Here is a 24,304-nt window from a genome sequence, read left to right as displayed (position 1 = left end):
CGCACTGATTACATTAAGTATAATTATACCTGTAGATTCTGATTACCCGAAAATTAAAAGATAACATTTCTTTTTATCTCTGCAATACTAACGTAAAGAGATACTGACAGATAGTGTATACAAGTGTCGAGATAAAACGCTAAATATCTGTCCAAGAGAGACAATGAACATTAAAAATTGTGCAATAAAGAGTCGAGACAACAAATGAAACACAAAACTTCGATCCCCCATTTTAATCGCGTGCAAAAGCATCAGCAAAGGTGTACAGCAGCGCCCCTATTGATTTCAGCGCTTGTCAGTAACAAATGTCACATTCTTTTTATATTATTTAAAATATCGACTTTCATCTTATAGAATATTAATTTATAACGCTATAAGTTTATCGCTATCGTCTTCCTTTTCTCTCCTTTCTCCTCTTTCCCATCATCCATTTCTCTTCTCCATCCAAAGTGTACAGTTCCCTCTCCGTCGAGCGCCAGTGACTCGACGTAGCGCTTCGGTAGCTATAAAAGGGGCCGCCTCTGTCGTAACGCGCATTAGCAGTTGCGTCGGTATGTTGAGCGGGTGTTATTGTGCGTTATTCCTTATTCGTCGAGAATCAACAACAAATACAACCGATCTAGAACACCAGGTCTAAAGATCAGTGCGAATCCTATCATCAATCCTGCATTCAATCCACGGAAACCTCAGTCAAGTGCAACTCCCAAACGACAGCCGAAGAGCCTAGAGACGTTCTTCGTCGTACGCCGTTGTGTAACCGTGCTCATCGTTTGTGGCGGTAAAAGTGACCCCTTCGGTTCGTCGGCGGCCACGTTTGTATGTCATTGGAAACAATCATCAAGGAAGCAAAGACGAGAGAACGAACCGTCTTCCACAAGTGACACATCAACGTCGTTTCTGATAGTGGCCCTAGCTCGATGATACGAGACACCATCACGTGGAACACGGGCCTAAAGATCGAGGGAAAGAGACACGCGGCGAGAAGCGAGGAAAAGAGTAGGAGCAGACGGACACGAGAGTCTCAACGGTAGACTCTGTTAGAACGAAACGCGTCGGTCGACGATCATCGACCCAGCTCTGGTCTCTTGTCCCCGCATCGTTGCGGTATGAAATAACAAGAGGCTTAATTTGATCGACAAAACCGGCGACGGTAGAGGCGGCGACCGCCTGATTCGTAGCGTCCGTACTCAGTCCTCAGTGTAGGCTAGTCGGTCGCTCGGTAGTCGTTGTCTCGACGATTTCACGGCGTCCCTTTTCTCCCTTTGTTCCCTAAAAGACGCTTGACCAGTGGATGCCATTCTGGTATAACTTGGGAAACGCAAAGGAAGTGTCCTCTTGAGGGTGTTCTGTAAAGAAAGAGAGGTTATCTTCGAGTAAACAGACTGCTAAGATCCTTACAAGAGACATATGATAGAGATTCTCAGTGACTTTTGCTCGTCGAGTTTTAGTCATTCAAGAGAAACGTAATAGAAAGCCAGTGGGAGAGAAATTTGTCAGAGAAGATATAAAAGAAGGAATTTTGACAAGCACTGTTCGATATACAAGCGCACAAACATGGCGGCAGACATGTGTATACAGAATTGCACTGAAAACACTGGCTATTTGTATGAAATGATCACCAAGGAGATGTGGACGCCTTGGGAAACCGCGACGGAGTACTTTGAGTACACCCCCTGGCTGTTTTCCTTGCTAGGCAGCACCATGATTGGACTCACTGGCATCTTCCCTTTGTTGGTTGTCCCCATCGACGAAGGTGCCGATTTAAAGACTGGAGGTAATTCATTTACAGTTGGCATCTAAGAAACGTCTTTTAAGTAATGTTTTCCCCTCTGCTCGAACGTTGCATGATTGAAATAAAATCATGGTGTTCTCTGCAGCAAGGGATTCGAGGTACGCTTTCTCTCGAAGGGAGGTTATGTGTACATTTTGACCGCGCACGCGGGAAATAGTTCACGATAGGTTAGTACATACCACGAGACGATTTCTCACTTTGCAGTGTTGTGTTGAATTAGTCTAGTCGTTTCTGCTTCTATTATTTTTTAATATTCACACAGATTTAGTGAATTTGCGTCCTTCTTTTCGATGGATTTATCGATCGAATTCGCGTCCAGTCGATAAAAGGCGATTGATGTACTTCGTGATTATGTTAATAATTGAAGATTGCTCGATTAAGTCGGTGCTTCTGATAGATATAATTCACAGATAAATTTCAATTTAATTTCGAACAAAATATTAATTCACTGCGCTAAAAATACGTTAGATTACATTATCATACCAGAGAAAGAAGAAATCATTGCATCGTGACGCATGCGTTGAGCAGACAAATAAAAGACTTCTTCACGATGAATCAAGCCAGATAGATACATTACGATCTTTTGTATGAATAATAACTTATCCTCGGCAAAGAGCGGTTGCACGATTGTTAGCGATTTGAAATTCATTGCTGCATAAATTTCTTATCGCGTCGAACCTTATCGAGTACCGATGCAAATACGTTCTCTAATCACGCTGTTCTCGTTCTACCATGCTATACTTTCTCTTGCCAGCATGCTTGTGTCCATTCCTCAAACTGACATTGCTAGTTAGTATTGACATTCCCTGCAGAAATTTGATTAAAATACGAAATTAGGTTAGAGGTGAGACAGACTAAGGTAAATATTTTCACGGAAGCGATTTGCGTCCGTTTCTAGGTCTAATGTCACGAATTCAGAACGTTTTGTGTTGTTGCTGTCGACGGAATTCTACCATTATTTACACGCGATACTCGCGAAATACACTCGTTTATATTTTGGAACGATTGTTTTTATTTTCACAGAATTATGTAACGTTTATGTTAACGGTGAACTTCTACTCGAGCAGCGTGTTCGATTAGTGACGCCACGATTTACCGCAAATTCTTGTGTAATAGCAAGACCACGTGATTTCAGTAGAAACGTGAAGTCAGTCCTATCAACTTCATAAAAACACTTGTAAAGAAAATATGCTACTTTCTATACTACTGTAACTAACAATTGCAGTAGATTAAGAACTCATTTCCACTCTTATAAAACTCTCCATTCGAAAGTCCATAATCATGGAATTTAAAACACAACCATTACGTGGAAACCATATTTGAATGGTCCTGTACCTGTTTCACCTTCTCCGCCTCTAAGACTTAAAACATTGTACTTAATGATAGGTTATCATTCTTAGAAAGATGTAGCCGAGAAAACAAGATAAAAATAATGTTTTATTACACCAGGCAGAATTCTCGAGCGTTTAAGTAGAAACGTATATGGCCACGTGAAGAGATTCTACTGCGCATATTGTACTCTCGTCCGTCGTCGGCGTCTTCTTTGTGCCAACATCTTCCCTGTAAGCGTATTCTCGTCCTGTGTGGGGAAATTCTTCGTAATCGGGTTGGACATACGCGTTGTTGCTCGATATATTTTTAATTCATCGTCATGTTCGATGAAAAAAAAGGGAGATATACTTCTCTCTCAATTCTCATGCACTGCAAGACACTTTGTATCATTGTTTGGAACAATAACTACAATTTAGAAACGGAAATGTTTCCAGCAGAGATTTCAACTTCCAATTATGAAACAGGATAAGAAGTTCGTTACAAATTCACTAGAATCGCAGTTCTCCATTTCGTCATCGAGGGGTAGGTAAATCTGACTTCTGCGCACTCTGCAATGTGTGCCATTTCGTCAACTTCGCAGCGCCCTCGACCTAGCTGCGCCATTATTCATTTACGCCAAGAAGTTCTAAAGACGTAGTTACATTCGAGGGAAACACAAATGGCGTAAGAGCAGGGTGGATTCATTATGCAAGCAGCGTGATACGCCACCGAAATTCGCTCGGCTTTGTCATCATGGAGACTGCTCCTACGCCAATGGGACGCTAGCAAGGTCGTGGAACTTGTTCTCGGTTGGCCGCGTTGGTAGAATGGAATTTCGTAGCGGGAGGAAATGCAAACGAGGTTCTACGCGTATCGCGATTAAATTATATATAAAAGTAAGTAGAAATAAGACACATATAATACCATATTGTTAAATTTCTTCTTTGCTATTTGGCAAATGGTCTGGAGCGACACTACTTCGACGCATTCTGTAAATTGCGTGACTGCAACAAAGTGAACAAAGGAGTACTTTCATCACATTTGTGGCGTTTAAGACGAAATTGTTTGACCGAAATTCGATTTTTGCAGACATGCTAGAAACGTAGAATTATGTGCGTCGAAAGCTACGAAGGTCGAGGAACTCGCCAGGCACAATGGAAGAATACGAATGAAATGTTCACGCGGGAGGAAGGTTCACTACATGTGTACGACTATTATTTCAACTATGTTCGTGACGAATTTTGTTGATAGAACAGAACAGATTGATACCAAATGTAAGAAGTCCTTGCGCTTATCCCACCTCGAATGATGCGCCTATTTTCTACTAACACAGTATTGCTACATTGTGTATGGAAATCGATATTATTGAACAATTTGGGTCACTTAAATGCCAGTTATGCAAGCACGGGATACGGAGAAAAATAAAACTTGATAACTGACTATATAACTTATTGAAGCCCAATTACGCTTTAACAAAGTCACTCTCATTTGCAGTATGTTTGACGGAAAGAGACGTCGTAGCAAGTGATTCACAGATTATTATATTGTTCGTGATACTCGAATTCGTTGACTCATTATCTTCTTCCTGTTTGCGCAAAGATCCGCCATAGTATCCTGAGAAATACGCAGCAGCGGAAATTGAGGTATTTTTATTTACAGAATCATTGATATAACTTGGAGTTAATTTTCAACTTTAAAAAGCCTGGCTTAGCCCTCTGGGAAGCTTCAGGGGACCTGCAGAGTACAATGCGGAAGAGGATAGTTGACAATGCCATTGCTCTTTTTATTGGGAAATGTACCGTTGGACCCACCCAAGAATTCCAAAGACTCCCTTCTTTCTGAAGGGAGGATTCCCCCATGCAGCATGTAAGATCCCAGCAGCCAGGAGAAGAAAGCGGCAGCTGCTACACCTGGCTTCCCAACATAACTTCTGATTACACCTGGATGTGAAACTGCAGAAGCGAATCGATAATGTTGCAGGCTTTAGTTGCATTTTGTTACCTGGCGCCGCTGAAAACTTGCTAAAGCAATGCTTTGCAGTGGTTTCTCACCTTTACACTCTTGCACGAGGGTCATGTTCTGGAATATTCTTTTAAAGGGCGATCGATAAACGGCAGAGGTGATTTAAATGGTAAATTGCATTGGAAAGAGGGTGAGAGGATTCGATGCGATTTAAATCGCCTCTGGCGCGACTAATTCTCTAAGCGCTCCTTTTTTTCTATCGTTTCGTTAATTTCTTTTTTATCCCCTCTTTGCAAGTCAAATGGGTCCTTCTTCGTCGAAGCACGTGACTCATCTGCTTGCTTATTCTTCGCCAAGCTGAAACGCCGCGGTTGGCCGTTGACCTTCTTCGAAAACAGGATTCCACTGCTTCCTTTTTTTCGTCCGATATTTCGCGCTGGATCAAAGGGGGTGTCCTGTATAGCGTTACGAGACCCTAAATCGATGATGCAAGATTGCGCAAGATAATCCTCCGTGTTGTAACCGGCTGCACTCTCAGTTGCATGTCGTTGTAGATAGTTCTTTTATGAATTGACTTCTTGAGGGAAGATTTCGTAAGGCTGCTTTTTCATTATAGTCTGAGAGAAATCGATTCGTCCCTCTTAAGCCAGCGACAGAGATCCCCACCACTTGTTTTTACCACATTTATCATCTCTCCCGAATCTCACAAAGTTGTGAACATATGCTCTCTGCTTTTTCGTCTAGGGTAAAAAAGTTCCACACTGCAATTTACTACCTATACAAAAAATAGGCCTGATATTCTAAATAATTTTCTATTATTTAACCAGCTCCATTTTTTCTACGTCAGCATTATACAATTTCATCAAACAGTCCCAGGCATGTTCTGAAGTCGCTAGATTGACAGTAAGTCAAGCTGAACGACTATTTAACACGCGACGAATCTCGTAGAAAATTCTGGAAACCATCGGACGGACGCTGCGCGTTAAATTGCAGCTGAGCTGTGGCCTATCACGCTAACAGTTACCGCGGAACGAGTCCATTATCATGCCTGTTCTCTCGATGTATCCGCCCACGAGAGCATCGCTACAGAGAGACGCGTTCTCTATTTCTTTTTTGCTCGATTTGATCGCTGTCCCGAATCCATTTGACTTTAATTCTGGCATCGGCAGCTGCGGAAGGCACTCGCAACCCAGAGTTTCTGTGAATGCTCTTCGCACGCCACCTGATCGATTTTTCTATCCTAGAAGCAAATAATGTGGTGCTACGTTTTGCAGCTGGTTTTCTTCCTACACGCGATTACGTTTCTGGATTGTTTGGAGGAAACGAATTTCCAGTTGGCTCCAATTCTAATTCTCTGTTGGACTGGGAAGAATGAATCCTGAATGAAATTGCCAGCAAGAACTTTTGGTCTGCACTACGCAAATTTCAGAAGCTATAAGACGTTGGAATGTTCCAGTTGCAATTATTTAGGGAGCTCGTGTAGTTCTTGTAACCTCGAGAACGCTTTCAGGTCGATATTAAACTTTTTCGCGAGTTTGCACCGCGAGATAATAGCTGTGACATACACGTATCGATAATGTGATATTTTATTCGAGTGTTTTGTAGAGATCTATCAGCTGCTACATAGTGTAACGTACACGTTATCTTTAGCAGTCCTTGTAATGGTCATCCAATTGAAATGTTTTCCATTAAAAAATATTAAGGATTAAATCTGTTTTGCGTAATTATCCGCTGATGTGACGTTTTTGATAAGGGATTATGGAAAGCAAATTAAACAATGATTTTTCGATACAGTATCGAAATGATTGATAATTTTATTCGAATACTTTGGTCTGCAAAATATCATGTGTTTTTTATCTGGCGCGTTTTATCATTATCCTATGCAACTCTTGCTCTGGATTGTGAAATATTACTCATTTCAATTTGTTCTTAGAACAGTGTTTATATTTAAAATATGACAAAGACTTTAGACGATATTTGTTAGCTATCTTTTCTTTCTAGGAAAATGTAGTTATCAGCCCCCAAAATATTACATTACAAAGAACGTAGAAGCATTGAGACTCAGACACATATAGTCAGAATGAAATTGAGTACTTGTTCAAGGCCAGTGGGCGGAGCTACCCCTACCACTGCTCCTTATGTTTCACCACACCGCTCACCATTGGATAAGATAACCAAATATGACTTGCTATATCAAAGAAGTGGTCTGGAATAGCCAATTGAACTTTGCTCAATCATTTCATCACTTTCTGTCACCTGTTATTCGCTAATGAATATCTATCATTCTCGCTTCGAGAGGAAAAAAAGTACATATTCACAAGCTACTGCGATGTGATGCATGCAAAGGCATTAATCATAGACAATTATACGTTTCCTTCTAAGATAGCGCAAACTGCAATAGTATCACAATGTTTCGTCAGTGGAAAAAACAAAGCATGATCAGTGAATTGTTCCAAGAATTGTATATAGAGTGAATGCTCGCGACACGCGCTGTTTCACGAGAAAACGAGGCGCCATGTGACACAGAAACGAAAAATTCAGTCGTTGAACGCGGTTTTAATAATTCTGTTAACTCACGATCGCATAATGCGACTTAGAAGCTCGTTAGACAAGATAACAGAAATTTATTAATAATCACACTGGTTTCTTTGACGCACTTGTTTACAGTCGCTGCTTCCTCGTCACGCGTCCAAACTTATTTCGTACTATAAGTTGCATATACTGGGTGTTTAAAAATTGAGCGAGTTACCTATATCAATATTCTACAATTGGAAACAAGGAGTGAATGTTTAAGCCAAGTGACGTTTTCTTGATATTATCTCAGCAGCTTCCTAATCAACCATATTTATCTTATATACAGGGTGTCTCAAAAGTTTAACAACACTCAAAAGGAAAGTGATTTTCTCGTCTAACGGTAGAATTACATCATGAAAGTTAAAGTAGCCTAATTTGCAATTACTATTACGTTACCCTTACATAGATAATATTTTCACCGGGAAAATATTTCAAATTATGCAAGTTGCGCAACACGCAAAAACGTTCGCGTAATTCGATAGCAGTCGTTCGTGAATGTAAACGAATCCCTGGAACGGTTTTCCGTCGCAGTAGTTTTTATCGCCAACGTGGCTCTACTAATGTTGTTACTAATTACTTGTTCTTCGCGTCACGGAATTGTATGTATCATTGCTTTGTCTAACGGTTGTACGTTGAACAAAAATATGTGAATAATTTAAATTTGAAGATAAATCGGATGGAGAAGTCATAACGTGTTCGTATGATTTTAGTTGCAGTAAACATGGAACGTGTGTGATACGTAAACATTGAATGATTTCAAAAGAATATCAGATTTATTTCTTTGACATATCGATTGTACGAGGTCAGAGCAAGGTTCGTTAGGCAATGAAAAGAGAAAAACCGCGCGACAGCTGTGCTAGCATTTAGATACACGAGTTAAATGCGTTTCCATAGACGGAAAATTGAAGACACGACGACACTAGTTTTATTAACCCCTGACCGGCGTACTTTCCGAGATAAAACTATTCCTTGCCTGGCTTATTAACGATATGAATATAATTATCGCTATTGCACAACGTTTTTCGAATTTAGCAGAGTAATATTGATTAGAAGTTAATCTTCAGAATCCCCTCGCTTTTTAATCCTAACGGTTTCATATCAGAAAATGCATATAACGTAAACAACCAGGATGATCAATTGCAGACACGTTTTTCCTGCTTCGCAATATATATATTTTAATGAACGAAAATACCATAAAGAACTCGCCGAGGAGCTTCTTCGAGCGACTAGTCGATTTCTTTTCATTTTCTTGGATGTTTGCACGATGATGGTCGTGTGTGCATCATAATTTACTCTTTACATTCACGTCGTGCAAGATAAATCGTTCGAGTATGGAAAAACAAATGGAACGTTTTTGCGTTATAATGTATAATGTACAAAGGCGACTTTTCAAGCTGGAGGGTCATTGCACTGGGAAAGCGTTCGACGAGAAACGGACGTTTTTCAGGTTGAATAATTACTATTATATCAACAGTGCTTAACGATTCTCGTTTGCGACGTAAATAAATTAATCGAGAGTGCAGTGACCGCCTTGAATATACCGATTCGTTGTCAATTAGTCTGCACTATTTTTAAGTGCTCTCGATCTTTTCTGTTGAATGGATATGTAGGACAGTAAGTTCAGCGACCAACTACCATATGAGTGTTCCATTTCGTGAGGATTCTAAAGGCCAATGAGAAAATCAGATCCTTTTTGAAAGGATGTTTTAAAGAAAAGCGATATGATTAATTAGTATTTTAATTTTTGCTAAAATTTATATTGTCATTAGAAAAATTAAGTGCTTCATCGGATGGTACACTGAAGATACGTCCACGTATTTATTAATAGTGTCCACTTAACAATCTCTTTTGCAAAAAGTGGATCAAGGTCTACCGTGCAATCATCTTGTCCTCAATGATTACTATCACGCTATTTCTTTGAATTTTTGTCAAAACCCTTTGTTATATTTTTTATGTAGTTTAAAGGGAAGTGACGCAATGACTAACAGAGAAAAATTAGCTGGCGTTAAAGCGACCGATCATTTGAGACAAAAGAGAAACGAGATTCGAATCGTAAATTGCTCGATTGAAATACGACTGGAGTGCAGGGCGAAGATATCGGGTCGACCCAATAATGTTCGAACGCGGGTCACAGAAGAAATCAGTCGAGGGTAAAATTGTTGGCTTGAAAATTTATCGTTGAACGACACGTACGGGAAAACTTGATTGTAAGTTCAGTTGAGACGGTGAAAAAGCTATTTGTACTTACACATTAAAAGAAATAAAAAAATTTGAAATTTGAAATTTGAAAATTTGAAATTTGAAAATTTGAAAATTTGAAATTCGAAAATTTGAATTTTGAAATTTGAAAATTTCCGTTACTTTATTGCGTGGGTTGAGATTGAAGAACAAGTTGCTGGAAGTAATTTCATCTCTCTGAAACGATCGATGGGCATTAGGATGAATTTGATCGCCTCCTACGTCTTCTAATCGCCTTTAAAGTAGATTGTAGTAACTTAGTCGCTGGATGATAGTAGATCCTCCTACATGTTCCAATTTCACTAGAAAATCCCTTTACATATTATTCATGCAAAAAACATATTATTCAGTGATGCAAAAAAAGCTTTAAGCTTCTTCATGGAATACTAATTACATATCCCCAAAGAATTTCTAATAAACCTTAATAATTGAGTAGCCAAATGTAACCGTAGCAATTCTATTTCCAGCGTTTCCTGCGTTACCCAATTTTCCACGTTTCTCAGCTTACACCCCGATCTTATTTAACGATTCATTTACATTTCTGTTACAGACAGCGCTGGCACGCTGAAAATACTATTGAGCTTCGCGGTTGGCGGCCTTCTGGGCGACGTCTTCCTGCATCTGCTACCAGAAGCATGGGAGAACGACTCACTGAAAAGAGGTAAGAAAACTCTGCGTGAAATCAAAGACTACGTTCGATCGAAGGCAAAGAGAAACGCACGTCTAAGTCTCGAGGCAGATTCTAGTTGGCAGTAAATTAACAGCAACCGGTGGCTCGTCCTTGTCTGCAATATCATCGCACAAAATGCCAATAGAGGCGTTTCGCGATTCATTCGAACATGACTCACGGGAGATAACGAGCGAAATAGTTGCGTTACTGCTTGAATAACCCCCCAGCGAACTTCTCTGTTCAGTTGCCTTTTCATTATGACAAAAGATGCCTGAATGTTTTCCGTAACTCATGTCTAGTCCCATGAAGCTAACAGGCTTCACGATACCTAGAACGATCGATGGATCGCAGCTCCAACGTCATTGGCAATTGTGTAACATAAATTATGTAATAATGTAAGCGAACTGCGATGTTACGAAGAAGGATAAGTCACGAGAGGTCAACACAGTCTTGCTCGGCCCAGTTATCGTGCTCGCTGAAGTTCAACAGATTATATAGCTTTGTCGCGATCTAGGATGTTGCCAAGATCATCGATCGATCGCGACGCAGTATCTCTAGTCCATGTCACGCTTATTTGCTCATCCGGGAGATCGTTCAATCGAGTGCATGTGCGCTTCACGTGTGCCTGCAATTTCTTCCTGCGAGCGCTACACGTGAGATGCAAATATGTCAGATAACACTGCGTTTCTTTATCTGATGTTTGAACTGTTTTTAAGTGTCTCTAAGTACTGCGGACACATTAAAATAATTGCTTCTTTGATAGTTAAAATAGTTAAGTGCTAGTAATCATGTTCCTATGTGTATCGTTTTGTACAACATGGTATATTTAGAAACATTAAAAGAAGTTAATTTGTATTTGCAACGTTCCTGGTCAATGGTACCCAGTTAAGCTCTCATTAGAGAGTTGAAATTCCGCGAATGGGTTAAATACCGCGTTGGTTTCGTGGTCGAATTCGTTTTTAATCCAACCCTTCGTATCTAAATTACACGCCATTTAAGCGAGACTGCAATTCATCATGTTAGATCCTCTGCTAAGCGAGGCTTGAAGCGAGCGGTCCTCCACCCGGTCGACTGCTTTGTGAGCGGTTCAACCGACTCACCCGAACCCCATTGTGCTTCAGTTGCGGATTTCAATTGCTGCTTGTCCTCTCCTAAATTAAACCGACTCAGTCTACCTACGGTTTCCCAGTTACCACCTCGCGATCGAGGATCATTCGTTTCCCCATGAACGATCGAGCAACTGGAGAAGTCTGAAGAATCTGAGACGCACTTCTAATTCCTGATTTGTCCAGCGAGACGGTTGCTCGTACTCTGTAAACGTACATCCACTTTCAATACAAGTTCAACGACCCCCTGACACTAGGTCACTCGTGCTTGCAAACGCATAATGAAGCGACTTTGAAGACGCGTCACGCGAACGTAACTCAGAAGTCAAAGCATTTGTGAATGTCATGCATCGTGAGGCTCAACTCGTTGCCTAGAGAAGTCGTTTTGGATACATAGAAACTTTTTCTATTTCAGCAGCGGATGCTGGTCATTCGCCGATGACATGCAGTCTATGGGTGCTCAGCGGCTTTCTGGTGTTCGTCATAGTGGAGAAGCTCTTCAGCTTTGAGAGAGAGTCGGATAGCGAGGAGGATGAATCTGTAATAGCAAACAAAGAGAGCGAACAAGAGGCTACGATGGATACGGAGAAGGAAATGGAGAACAATAACTGCATCCCTTTGATCGGTACCAACTTGAAGAATGGGTTCTCGAAACGTTTTACCAAGATTGATTACTCCAAGGCTATTGACGAGGTAACTAACGCAGCTTAATTTAAATCAGCACTTTAGATTCATGAATGCAGAATTTATATAGCACACTTTTCCCTCAGCTGCAGCCTTTTTTGGAAAAAAAGAACGGCTACTCCTACTTGCCAGACTGCAAAGAGTCACATAAGAACGGCTTTGTCAATGGTATCAAGCCGATACTGATGTGCAACGAATTATCAAACTCTTTGGGAGGTCTGCCGCTAAACGAGGCGAAGGATTGTCTGAAGAAGCTGGTAAAGAGTAACGGTTTCTCCACTGGTCTGACGAAAGAATGCGCTGACAAGAACACTCAGATCGCAGTTGCTGCTTCCAATACTAAAAAGACTGCCAAGAAAGAGAAGTCAAAGCACATAACCGGCTATCTGAATTTGATAGCCAACGTTATTGATAACTTCACTCATGGTCTGGCTGTGGGTGGTTCTTTCCTTGTATCGCTCCGTTTGGGGATGCTCACCACATTCGCTATCCTGATACACGAGATACCCCACGAAGTTGGGGATTTTGCTATCCTACTACGTAGTGGATTCAACAGATGGGATGCTGCGCGGGCGCAGCTTTTCACTGCTACTGGTGGCATTTTTGGAGCCATGTCTGCGGTGTCATTTTCTGGCGGTGAAGTAGGTGGGTGTCCATTTAATCCAGTGATACTAAGTTATTTTTTTGAAAGGATAAAAACAGAAATTTTAACTACGATCATTTTTCTTTTCAGGCGCAAAAACAAGTTGGATATTACCCTTCACGGCGGGTGGGTTTCTGCATATTGGCCTGGTGACTATCCTGCCCGAACTGCTTAAGGAATCGAATCCCAAAGAATCCTTGAAGCAACTTGCTGCGTTACTCTTGGGCATCGGTGTGATGGCTTTTCTGACGGCTCTTTGTGACTAGGATTGTTTCGTTTTTGTATGATAGTGTTGGGTGCAGAAATCGATCTACTATGTTGATGCGTACTGAGAGTAGATTTCTTCTTCTTATATCTTAGCGTCACTCGGTACGTGTCAGAACAGTAATTCGAGATTGCCATAAAGAAGTTATTCCATGTATAATACTTGTTGCTCAATGCAAGATGGGTCTACGTCGTGTTGAACAGTGTAGAAGCAAGGAACGACTAACGACTGATCAAACTCTTTTATAAATTTCATAATGTTATCTATTGAACTTAGGAAATGATAGTTACTTATATTTTTGAAAGATGATATGACTGGTATTCTGTCTTTTTTCTTATTCACTCGGTCCAATGCTGATTTTGAGTTCTTCTGTGATTCTCTTAATTTTAATCGGGAAAAATTGAAAGAAGGAAATATGTATGAATTGTTTTCATAGTTTTCGATCGCTTATCAGAAATTGTATTATTGGCAATCCGAAATTATAAATTGATAGCCTTTGTAAAATATCGATAAATGAATTATCATTTCTTTCCAAAGATATTGATGCACTTAAACCTTGTCTAGAAATTACACACGCAAAACCAGTATTGACGTATGACTCACGTTATGAAACAAATCGTGTACATAATGTTTATGCTTCCGATTTATAATTAAAAAGCGAAATATGAGATTCGTACGAAGAATGTGTATATTAAGCACTGAAAGCAAAGCATATTTTCGGATGCAAATGTCGATTTTGTTCGACACTTGCACATCGATAGATATATATTTTCAGTTCCTACAGTTTGTTGTAAATAAAGTAACGAATTTCTCTGTTGTACTGTGAAAGCAAAAAAAAAGTTTATATATCAAACAAAAAAAAAAAAAAAAAACAACTCATAAAAGCATTATATAAAGAGTCTGTAAAATTGATACATATAGATTCACTGTATTTAATTAAAAAATATACTTGAGAGATTATTTAAAATTTAAGCATTTCAAAAAGGGTTGCGAGATTAGACGGAACGCGCGAAAACGATTTTGTCCGTTTTCCTCATAGGCTCATGTATCTGTTTGAAAGATATATATTTTATAAATCGCACAAAATTAAATACAGTCCTTGTACTTAAAAAAAAAAAAAAATAAAAAGAAGAAAACAAGGTATTCTTTCACTGAAACATTAAAGAACACATGGTACATGAGCACCTTCTCCAACCACCGTGTAAATAGAAAACTTACGAAGCTGGTTTAATCAGCGATTTGGCAAGTATATTTTCTATGAACTATGACTACACGAGCAAACTGTTCATATGTAATCATTACAATTTGTAAATAAAGTATGTTATTCTGTAACACAATTTTAGGTGTCTTAATATCACATCTTTCTTCTATAGAATGGTAAAATTAGAAACAGTACAAAATAATTTATTAAATTATGTTAGAACACAGGAAACGTAACAATTGTCCGCTATTTCATTACAGACAAATAATTTAAATATCTTACACGCTATATGTACATCATACAACAATACGTCGCATACACTCGATTTATGATACATTATGCGTTCATTCATTACAAAAATCGATCACACGTTGTAATAACCTATTTTTACATATGACTAAGTAATGTTTTTGTAAAAATGAATAGTTACCTTGTTATTCAAAGAATAACAATATCTCTTACCAAAACTGATCTAGTAACAATTTTTTTGGAATATTAACAATGGATACACAATATATCCACGCGAGGAAGAGTTCCATCATGCAGAAAACTTTATACAAACATAAATAAAAAACGTCACAGCATAAATTAGAATCTTGGAGCTTCTTCCTTGTGAACAGACAATAACTCTTATCTTTACAATTCATCATGAGGAATTTCAGAAACTGTCGATTGAAGTTTTATGATTAATAGAGTAAGATTCTGCAGAATTTCGTTCTCATCTTGGTCTATAATAGGATCTAAATTCTGATAAAAATTTAATAAATGCTGTATAATTGGAAGTAAAGTATCCCTGGTTTTTCCAAATTGATCTTTGCAAACAGGAATAAGAGTGATCATACTTTCAGAAATAGTTTCAACAAATTCGTAATTATCGCTTCTATACTGATTATTAAGTTCACGTTTGAAACTCTTTGCCATTAAATTGCTTAAATGCTTACAATAATCATAGGCCAGTAATTTTTGTTCAATGTTCGCAGTTGCATACGCATTTGTTTTTAATTGTAATAGTTCAGCATCAGTGACTTCTTGCAAATTTTGCCTCTCAATGATTAGGTCATTAATCAATTTCATAACTTTCATCTGTATTTGTAACTGCTCATCAAGTAGAATCTTTCCAAATATTTCTATTCCACCATGATCGATCCATACCTTCTGAGCAGCTGGAAACTGTCTTATTAAGGCACTCAAGGCAAATAGACATCTTGACTTTACTTCTATTTTACTATTTGTGGATAATATTTGCAGAAGTTTTTGAACAAAATCATTTTCTAGTGCCTTCAATTGGACTTTGGGATTAGACTGAACTGCTGCACCTAGAAGCCTTAATGCTTCAGCCTTTATTTCATTATTTGTTCCATTAAGACAAGGTGATATGATCTTACTCATACTGCAATTGAGAAAACATATTAAAGTTTTTTCTCTACTGGTTGTTATTCCCAGAGAATTCTTCTTTTATACATACCCTTGCATATCTGTAAATACTTTGGCATTATCAACATGATGCAGCAAGTATTCAAGATCATGTAAAATGTCAAGAACTTTCTCTACTTCCAGAAGACCTAAAGTTCCCATGTTGATCCCATCTCTATGAGTTTGAAACTCTTGGAAGTAAACATTCAATAACTCTGCACCATTTGTAATATTTATTCCAATTGACTGAAACTCTTTCTTCAGAGTTTCGTAGTCTCGAAACTTTTGCTTTATCTGTTGAGCATGCTCATCCTACAAATGTGAATAATGTAGATTAGAAGAAATTATGTCTGATATGGTAAATCTTCAGTAAAAAAAAATTACATTTAACTCTGAAGCCCTTTCTGCATCATCTTGTTTAATTTTTTTCAATCTTGCTTTCAGTTCTTCCAAAGGATACTCAAACAAATCAGATTTATCTTTCGCTACAGAAAGTGTTTGTTCTTCAGCAATTGGCTCTTCAACATACAATAATGCAGAACTTGTACGAGTATTATTTGAAGTTTCAGAATCTTTTTCCTTTACTTCTTCGCTGTCCATTAACTTTGCTTCTGTTACTCCAGTTTGAAAATTGTGTCTCACATGTAATCCTTCAGGTATAGGTGTCCCTGATAAAAAATGAACATCAGAGATGATGCAACAATGACATACATTGCAATTTCAAAAATCCCATGATCGAATTGAAAAATTAATTGCAGTATGAATCCTCTTGCACCTTTAAGGAAAGTTCTGTATACGTTACTGTTACGAAATATTCTACGATATATCGTGTTATAATATTTTTAAGATATTTTGAGAGATGAGAAAAATTAAAATCCTACAGAAATTTAATTACATGTTGAGTAATCTTGCACTTCAATTACGACACAAAAACAATCGATTTGCATTCTTGGTGAAACGAACGACATCAAATTTGACTGACGTGGTCTTAGGTAGATTACAGTTGCGTAAAAAAGTAGTCCCAAAATGCATAGAATTGAAGGGATTAGACAATCGTTTACTCACCCTTTTTTACGGTTTGCCACTCACGAGTAGGCACAAATGTCGTCTCATTTTTTTCCTCCTCGCCAAAAATTACCGGCGACGAGCATAAACAAGTTAGGATAATTATATTTGTCCACATTCTGACGAGTTCCTGTCGTTGACCGAGGGCTACAACTTATCTCAAGATACGCCGACAACTTTTTCCTCAAATCTCGTGAAAAATTTACTACGTCTGCGTTAATCGTATCGAAACAGTTCCTCGATTTTTTTATCAAACTCTTTCATCGCGCTTTCCTTCAATTTAAGTATTATTCACGTGTTGCGCCCGATATTTATGCCGTCAATGTGTCGATGCTAGTTTCATGCTTTTGCCACTAGGGTTTACGTAGACCAATAAGCGTTCGACACGATGTTGCCAAACTTTCCATTCAAATGATGTCTCACTATTCATTAAACGCGCCTCTAACTGATCATTCCCCATTCATGAATTTATGCAATTAAAAGAAATTTGTAGATTTTATCCCATAGATTTGAACACTTACAAATTCTTAGGGTTTACATTTTATCCTCTTCATTTGGGAGGACATATCCATCGCCTATGCATTAGTCTTCAATATTTTAACATTCGATGAGTAAATCATCGGGAATACACTCCGTAGATTTGTATATTTGCTTTCCTGTATTATGTCAAAGATTTTTTACTTGAGTATCCATAGAAAATTGTGAAGAAACTCAAGCAAAGTGTTCTTATCTCTTCTTTAATGCTATTTTCCCAACCGACACAACGGTTCGGGCTAAGGGATCCCCTTTGCAAATCCATCAGTGGTGTTCTGTGACGTTATAAATGGCAACGTTGCCTACGATACTTGTGGACGCATTGACCAATCAAAGAAGAGAACGTATTCTGGGCGCGCAAGGCCGAGTACGCGAAACTCATTTGCTACGCGTTCGTCTAGCACGTGCGACCACTGTTCTTCGCGCAGTGACCGTTGTGCGCGCGGCGTCTTTGGCTTCTCCACTTTCGTTCGGCACGCACACTCCAACGGGGCCCCTCTACACGTCCGCTAACGGGAATCCTTTAATATCAAGTCGATCGCCATGGCAGAGGAGTATCTCTACGGTAAATATCAGAAGCCGCCTAACCGTGGCCGTCGTGGCCGCCTTATTTTCTGGCTCGGCCCGATACTTTCGGCGCCGTTGGCCATTCGACGCGAGCGGTACTATGGTCGAGACGCCGGCTGGCTTTCGGCCATTGTGACGACGAGGTCCCATTGTCCCCAAAGGGCTAACGAACGTTTGCGTTTTTTGCTCGATTACGATGCGACGGCAATCGGTCGCGATATTCTGTGCGCGTACTACTGTGATTTGTGTGTTCAGGAATCACCCTTGAAGGAGCCAACTCCAGCGAGGTATGGGATCCGGAACACAAGAACGACGACGCAGACGGCACGAACCAACATTTCGGTGCCGACCAGAAGCTTATCATAAAAATGGTAAGTCGAAAGATACCGACGAAGTATGATTTTTCTTAGATCCCCTCGGTGTTCGTCGCTCCACGACGCGTGCCGTTTCAAGGATTCGTGCCAGTCTTCCGTTAGGAGCTATAGATTCTCGATGACGCGCGATTTTGTCGGCAAAGATCTTCTTAAATGAATTCACGGTGTAGGTGATCGGCTTTTCGCGAGTTCAACGTTTCCTGATTTCTGGGAACGGTGCGACTCATCTCTCTGTGCCGTTACATCAACTAGACGAGAATGTGTGGCCAATATTCGGCGTCACCCTTGATCACGATTTTTTTGGAGTGCTTTCATGATCTCCTGCTATGTTCGCGCGCAAATTTTTAACCAAGGGATTGGAAATTTTGACGATTTCTAGTTCTTTGGCTCGCGAGGTGATCCCTAACCCCTATTGGTCTTCGAAATTTCGAGAAATGAAGAAAATAAAAATTCCCGCTGATGTTTTTCGGACGCGTTGATGGCGCCTTCGTTAATTAAGAATTTATGTATATTTGAGTATGCAAATTTTCGCTAATTTCGTGCAAATGTTACGACGTTTCAAACCTATATAATTTGGAGTTGATGATTGATATTTTTGAGTAATTACTCGTAGTAGTTCTAATTTTCGGCTGTTATATAGAAATTCAATGTTTTTAGGATGTTATGAATACTATATGTAATAGCTTGAATGTTCGGTGTATTGGTATTTCTTAGTCACGTGTACTAAGAATATAGCATTTATATCTTACGTTTGTCTATTATTCATAGGCACTCTTAGGTCCAGAGGCTAAACCTGGAGAGCTTAATGTACTACAGGTAGAAGCAATGGGATTGAAAGGTCCTATTAAAACACCAATTGCTCTATTAGAGATGGGAAAAACAGCACAGATCATCTTGGATCTTAGTTTTCCCGACCCTCCTGTCACATTTACTTTGGTTAAAGGCAGTGGCCCTGTTCACATAGTAGGACACAATCTTCTTGGTAAGAATCTATATCTCAATTATTTTCTGCTAAGGTTTCGTTGTATTACGATTAAAATTTATATAGTAAAGGGCGATAAGTGTAATGGGGCGCCTCTTGACAAACTTTTGGGTCAACTTTTATATAATTCTTACTTGAAATTCAAAGGAAGTTTAATGGATAAAACATGTATTTCAAATTTTAGGGGAATAAAATACACGTGTGAATTTTTGTATAATTAGTAACTAATTAATAAAGCATTATCGTGCGTTCCTATCAGAGGCCAAGCAAATTTTCAAATAATATTAAGTAATCGTGTATTAATTTCAATTTTTTAGGTACACACATGGAAGAGTTTGATGATATGGATGATGAGATGGAAGAGGAGAACATTGATGACGATGATGATGATAAGGTACCAAAAATTTAACGATACTTTCGAATTAGTTAAATAAATACAAGCAATTTTGTACATGTACATATTAAAAGTTCTCTGAGAATTCGTTGCGAAAGAAAAAAAGATTGTATTTCTAACTGACATTCTGAGCAAGATATATCAGGATTATGAGGCCAGAGAAAAAAGTGCAGAATATATTGAACCAAAAAATTTAAACAATTATCTGAAGTTAATAGTTCTTGTTATACTTTTATTATGTATGTTAACAGAAGAAATAGCATTTCATTTTCTATATATTAGGAATACAAATTTCAGGCACTGCAAAAGAAACGAAAGCATACTACAGATGGTAAAAAAAATGGCACGAAGCGTGCTAGGATGGATGAAGCTGTAGACAAATAGAATGCTAATATTATAAATGCTGCTATTCAAGCATCCCCAAAAAACGAGTTTAATCAGGAATATTTTAAAGTCACATTACTTTAACATTAAGATCTGGGGGAGGGCGGGCTCTGAAGATAATTATTTAAGGAATAAACGAAAGTCGTGGATATACTTTCTGTGTTTGTGTTTTCATTCCATATGTCTGTTTTATTTTTTTGCATAATAAATCATCCCATTTTGAAATAATTGCTTTTATTCTTTACTCATCTTGTTTCCTCTTTTTCTGTTTCTGCATTTATGCTTTGAATACTACAGGAAAAAGAAACTTACTAGAATGTCAGTAATACAATCTTTTACCTCAAAACATGCCTTGCTTCTTCGTAGCCTTTTCTATCAATACTGTTTACAGCTACCTTTATACAAATTGTTCAGTTTTTATATGGTTTCTTATTTTAATATAATAGGAACCAGAAGATGAGGAAGATGATGAAGATGAACCCAAGAAGAAGAATGCCAAATTATCATCAACTGCAGCCAAATACAAAAATCAAGCTAATAAGAACAAGAAAAAATAAGCTCGAGCCTTAATATTATGGAAACACAACAAACTTTTAAGTTAGGCTAATAAACGTAAGTCCATCATTATCATCCGCATTTATGCGAATCTAGTATCGTTTCATCAGATTATCAGACGACAAACGTTGCCTTCCACGTTTCTACGACACAACTGGACTAAAAGAAACAATATCAGATTTTACTGGTCCACATGAACATACATTTTACTTAAACAGTATAACTAACGATTCTATAAGATCTATATTTAGCCAAGATACTTCTCTGAATGCCTTAGAGGAATGACCCTTCAAACGTATTAGACAAACTCTATGGGATATTAAAAGATGTGAATCAAAAATTATTTTTTTGACAAAATTTTATAAAGTTGGAAGTTCTGAGGGCATTCTTCTGAGAGCCGATCGCACATTATAACTTTGCTCCTTACTTTGCTACAATGGGATTAATAGAATGATGCGATTGAAGAAAAAAAGGAGAAATCCGCGGGATAACGCGAACACACGGGTTTTAAAGGGTAACTGAGAGAATATTTGGCCCAGTTGTTGTTAATAAAGTTAGTGGAAAGCGCGGACGAACTTACAGCGAAGGTATATTCGCATTGTTTCCTTTTTTGTCTTCTCCAATGCCGTGTTCACACATCGACATTTCCAGTGATACGCAAGCGTACACTATTCTAACCGTAGCCATGTAAACGCGATTTAAAAAACGAATTATAATGCCCTTCAACGAAAAAAAAACTAATTGCGAAGATAACGTTCCAAGTGTAATTTATTATTTTCGTGTGTACAAGATGGGGAAAAGGGTAATAGTCACAGAGAAGAAACCCTTATACCAGAATGTTATTAATGACTGTGAAGAGGGTTAAAAAAGTTAATAAGGTCAGAATTAAAAGAAACATATTTGCGCGTCATCTCGACATTCATTCCATTTTGATGAAAGGATTACAGAAGAGGGGGTTACAGGTGTACTACACAACACAATGTGATGCTTTTACATCAGTGTTATATGCGATGAAAGCATATGTAAAGCGTGTATGCAACACGTTCTTGCGATTGATAAGTAGTCTGTACACCTATTTTGTACATATACGATACAATAAAAAATTTCACAACTTTTAATCAGTATCGCATGATGTAATTTTTATTTGCAAAGTTTTACCTCTATCCAAAGAATTATTTATATTAGTCTCTATTGAATCGAAAAATATATTAGAACAAGTTGCGTAGGCTAAAGGAGTTTGACATATTGAAGCGTTTGTCATTTGTCAATGTAATTGGGCACGTCTATTTAATTTAATGAAAATGCTTTTTCGTCATTATGTGATCGAAGGAAATTGCTTGTCCGTACAGTTCTCGACGTAGTAAACTGAAAAACATGCCGAAGTCTTTCATCGTGTAAGAAGTATATGTTCTATATCCTGTATTAAGGATTTTGAAATTGTCTACGAATAAACAGAACCTCAAAACTTTATAAATTAATATATTAACTAAATTTCACATGTAATTTTTGGTAAGTTATTTCCTACTAAGTTATAATCGAACTTATAATGTAATAACACGTTTCAATGCAGCGTAATTTGATATCAGAAAAATTAGACCATTAATCTTCAGACTCATCGTTCGAACGTAATATTTGCTATTATGATATGCAGAATATCAGTTCAAAGAATAGTTTGAACAAATGTACAGACGTGAAAGTTTCTTGTACAAATGCAGAATGTCAAATTACAAACGAGGAATTAGTGAATTTACACCAACAGGTACAGATATTTTAAGTTATTCTGCATTGATGATTAATAAAGAAATTTCGTGTGAATGATTAAAAGGTAATAGACCTGAAGGAAACAGTTATCTCTCTAGAGAATATTATAAAAATAAAGGATGTACAGCTGCAAAATATGCAACGAGATAATGAACGATTATCAGTAGAGTTGAAGAAACAACAGCGAAGCGTCAGGAACATCAAACGTAAAATTTAAAGGAAACTTCTGTGAGTTTATCATCATCCTTAAATGTATCGCATTAATTTTAGAGCAGTTGGACGACGAAAGGTTCTTTTACCAAAGAGAAAAGGATTATTTCAATGATGAAATGCAACGCCAAAAGACACGGTGCGTTAGTGGGACTTCGAGATTGCAACAACACAGAAAGGAACTTGAAGATGCAAGAGAGTCCTTAGAACAAGAGAATAAGTCCCTTAGGGAAGAACTGAAGGAAAAAACTCAAACGACGTATAATCTGTGTATAAAATTTTTGCGAATGAAATATGCAAAAGATATGTTGAGGCAAAAGCTGGATCAGTTGTTAAATGAACACTTACAAGTAATGTCAGATATGATGGAAAAGCTAGATGAGGGCAGAGGAGAACTCAATATCATTGTATCAGAAAAATTTCAAGAACCCCTGCCTTTGGGTAAAGCAAGATTTCTACAGGTGAATTTCATTCAAGAGATACGTTCTCCTGATTGTTCTTTAACTCTTTAAAATTACCATAATCCATAAAAAAGATTATTATTCGTTATACTGTCAGGTAGTGCAAAGGAATGCTCGACTGGTTCACGAGAATGCGATGCTCAAAGTTCAAATTCAGCATCTAACTTTAAATATAGAAAAATTAAAAGGTTGCACGCAAAAACCGAAGTTAATTAACGTCGATGCTAAAATTATTACTAAATTGACCGAACAGAGCAGGAAAAAGTGCAATAAAGATTCGGCAAAATGGCTACCATTTCAGTAAGAAATATCTTCATTTTTAATTTGTCGTTTATGTCAAGAATATATTGAATTTGCTTATCGGTAGATTGAATGTAAATGAAGTTGAAAGGAGTATGTCACTCACCAAGGTCTCCAGTCATCAGAATTCTGTTGATTATGCCGGCGACGCGAAACTGATGTCGAAAATTCGATTAAATAACTTTAAAAAGTACGTAGACACTGCAGTAGGTGAGATTCAAACTGAAGGCACGCGGGAAACGCAAACGCAGCGTGCTCACAGCGCTCCGGAAATAGTGCGGATAGAAGTCCAACGAAGTTCAACAATTTCTCAAACGGATTGGTCGACTGACTTTCGCGACGCCTCGACGAATACATAAAAAATTGTTTAAATGTTTTATTTGTATAAATGTAAATGTTACGAATGTCTCTTCGTACTTATATTCTTGTTAGAAAAGAAGTATGTATTAATTGTACAGTAAATGCAATTCAAATAAGATAATGTGAATGCGCCATACCAGAGGGTGTTGTTCGGTTTCAAATATGAAGTCATTTCCGGTTGTCTATTTCTTGGTGCTGAAGTGGCGCGAATTAGTTTTGCATAATTTTTGTGTTAAAGTAATCGTAACAGTTGAAAACTTGGAATTATTGGTTAACAAACTGAGTGGGAATGTTCATGCATAATGGTATGTGTCTTAAAACAATATTTTTAACAAGTTTTTCAACTATTTGTGTCGTCACTCTATTGCCAATGTAGAGCTGAATAAGATCTTAAATGTAGTCATTTAAAAAGATGTGATTTTTTATGTTTAGAACATTAAAGTAGTGATACAATAAAAAAAGGTCATATTATAATTGTATATGATTAAAATAAGTCGA

At 38.0% G+C, this 24,304-nt stretch overlaps 4 protein-coding genes and 1 long non-coding RNA gene across 9 annotated transcripts; 3 read left to right on the top strand and 2 right to left on the bottom strand.

Annotated features, from left to right (window-relative positions):
* Window positions 1-1,554: 1,554 nt before the first annotated feature.
* Zip99c (Zinc transporter Zip99C) lies at window positions 1,555-14,582 on the top strand. 4 transcript variants are annotated; one of them, XM_076389902.1, is made up of 6 exons: window positions 3,695-3,999; window positions 4,193-4,377; window positions 10,428-10,538; window positions 12,069-12,346; window positions 12,424-12,982; window positions 13,071-14,582. In XM_076389902.1, exons 2-6 carry the CDS (start codon window positions 4,272-4,274, stop codon window positions 13,244-13,246), a joined length of 1,230 nt encoding a protein of 409 aa, XP_076246017.1. In that variant the 5' UTR covers window positions 3,695-3,999; window positions 4,193-4,271; the 3' UTR covers window positions 13,247-14,582. The 4 variants fall into 4 exon arrangements, with proteins under 4 accessions (XP_076246016.1, XP_076246015.1, XP_076246017.1 ...); XM_076389904.1 differs by lacking the exon at window positions 3,695-3,999 and adding an exon at window positions 4,763-4,969 and having other exon boundaries at window positions 4,265-4,377; XM_076389901.1 differs by lacking the exons at window positions 3,695-3,999; window positions 4,193-4,377 and adding an exon at window positions 1,555-1,774 and having other exon boundaries at window positions 12,072-12,346.
* Window positions 2,247-3,598, bottom strand: LOC143186324 (uncharacterized). The gene is made up of 3 exons (XR_013003037.1): window positions 3,473-3,598; window positions 3,128-3,371; window positions 2,247-2,598 (listed from the first exon to the last, which is right to left on the bottom strand). It is a non-coding gene; the product is annotated as an uncharacterized LOC143186324 (long non-coding RNA).
* Window positions 14,006-17,232, bottom strand: Sil1 (Sil1 nucleotide exchange factor). Its single transcript, XM_076389899.1, has 4 exons — window positions 16,925-17,232; window positions 16,244-16,527; window positions 15,912-16,171; window positions 14,006-15,836 (listed from the first exon to the last, which is right to left on the bottom strand). The coding sequence occupies exons 1-4, from the start codon at window positions 17,040-17,042 to the stop codon at window positions 15,083-15,085; spliced, it is 1,416 nt and encodes a 471-aa protein (XP_076246014.1). The 5' UTR covers window positions 17,043-17,232; the 3' UTR covers window positions 14,006-15,082.
* Window positions 17,233-17,861: 629 nt separating this feature from the next.
* Window positions 17,862-20,744, top strand: LOC143185932 (nucleoplasmin-like protein). Of its 2 annotated transcripts, none has more exons than XM_076389262.1 (5): window positions 17,862-18,023; window positions 18,281-18,396; window positions 19,168-19,381; window positions 19,699-19,775; window positions 20,606-20,744. In XM_076389262.1, the coding sequence occupies exons 1-5, from the start codon at window positions 18,002-18,004 to the stop codon at window positions 20,714-20,716; spliced, it is 540 nt and encodes a 179-aa protein (XP_076245377.1). In that variant the 5' UTR covers window positions 17,862-18,001; the 3' UTR covers window positions 20,717-20,744. The 2 variants fall into 2 exon arrangements, with proteins under 2 accessions (XP_076245377.1, XP_076245378.1); XM_076389263.1 differs by lacking the exon at window positions 20,606-20,744 and adding an exon at window positions 20,073-20,308.
* Window positions 20,745-22,359: 1,615 nt separating this feature from the next.
* LOC143186289 (uncharacterized) lies at window positions 22,360-23,805 on the top strand. Its single transcript, XM_076389863.1, is given in 5 exon segments — window positions 22,360-22,473; window positions 22,540-22,704; window positions 22,706-23,146; window positions 23,244-23,446; window positions 23,514-23,805. Coding segments are annotated over 5 exon segments (1,215 nt in total).
* The last annotated feature ends 499 nt before the right edge of the window (window positions 23,806-24,304 follow it).

This window comes from Calliopsis andreniformis, chromosome 12, assembly GCF_051401765.1.
Source record: "Calliopsis andreniformis isolate RMS-2024a chromosome 12, iyCalAndr_principal, whole genome shotgun sequence".
NCBI classification, from domain to species: domain Eukaryota; kingdom Metazoa; phylum Arthropoda; class Insecta; order Hymenoptera; family Andrenidae; genus Calliopsis; species Calliopsis andreniformis.
This window is presented reverse-complemented; position numbering and strand designations above follow the sequence as displayed.

Excerpts from the sequence above, each read along its gene's own strand:
- Zip99c (XM_076389900.1), top strand. The coding sequence starts at position 1,555 with ATGGCGGCAGACATGTGTATACAGAATTGCACTGAAAACACTGGCTAT. Across the intron at positions 10,539-12,068 it reads GAACGACTCACTGAAAAGAG|CAGCGGATGCTGGTCATTCG; the intron begins GTAAGAAAACTC and ends TTTCTATTTCAG. Across the intron at positions 12,347-12,423 it reads ACTCCAAGGCTATTGACGAG|CTGCAGCCTTTTTTGGAAAA; the intron begins GTAACTAACGCA and ends CTTTTCCCTCAG.
- LOC143185932 (XM_076389262.1), top strand. The coding sequence starts at position 18,002 with ATGGCAGAGGAGTATCTCTACG. Across the intron at positions 18,024-18,280 it reads GGCAGAGGAGTATCTCTACG|GAATCACCCTTGAAGGAGCC; the intron begins GTAAATATCAGA and ends TTGTGTGTTCAG. Across the intron at positions 18,397-19,167 it reads AGAAGCTTATCATAAAAATG|GCACTCTTAGGTCCAGAGGC; the intron begins GTAAGTCGAAAG and ends TATTATTCATAG.
- Sil1 (XM_076389899.1), bottom strand. The coding sequence starts at position 17,042 with ATGTGGACAAATATAATTATCCTAACTTGTTTATGCTCGTCGCCGGTA. Across the intron at positions 16,172-16,243 it reads AAAGGGCTTCAGAGTTAAAT|GATGAGCATGCTCAACAGAT; the intron begins GTAATTTTTTTT and ends TCACATTTGTAG. Across the intron at positions 15,837-15,911 it reads GTATTTACAGATATGCAAGG|TATGAGTAAGATCATATCAC; the intron begins GTATGTATAAAA and ends TCTCAATTGCAG.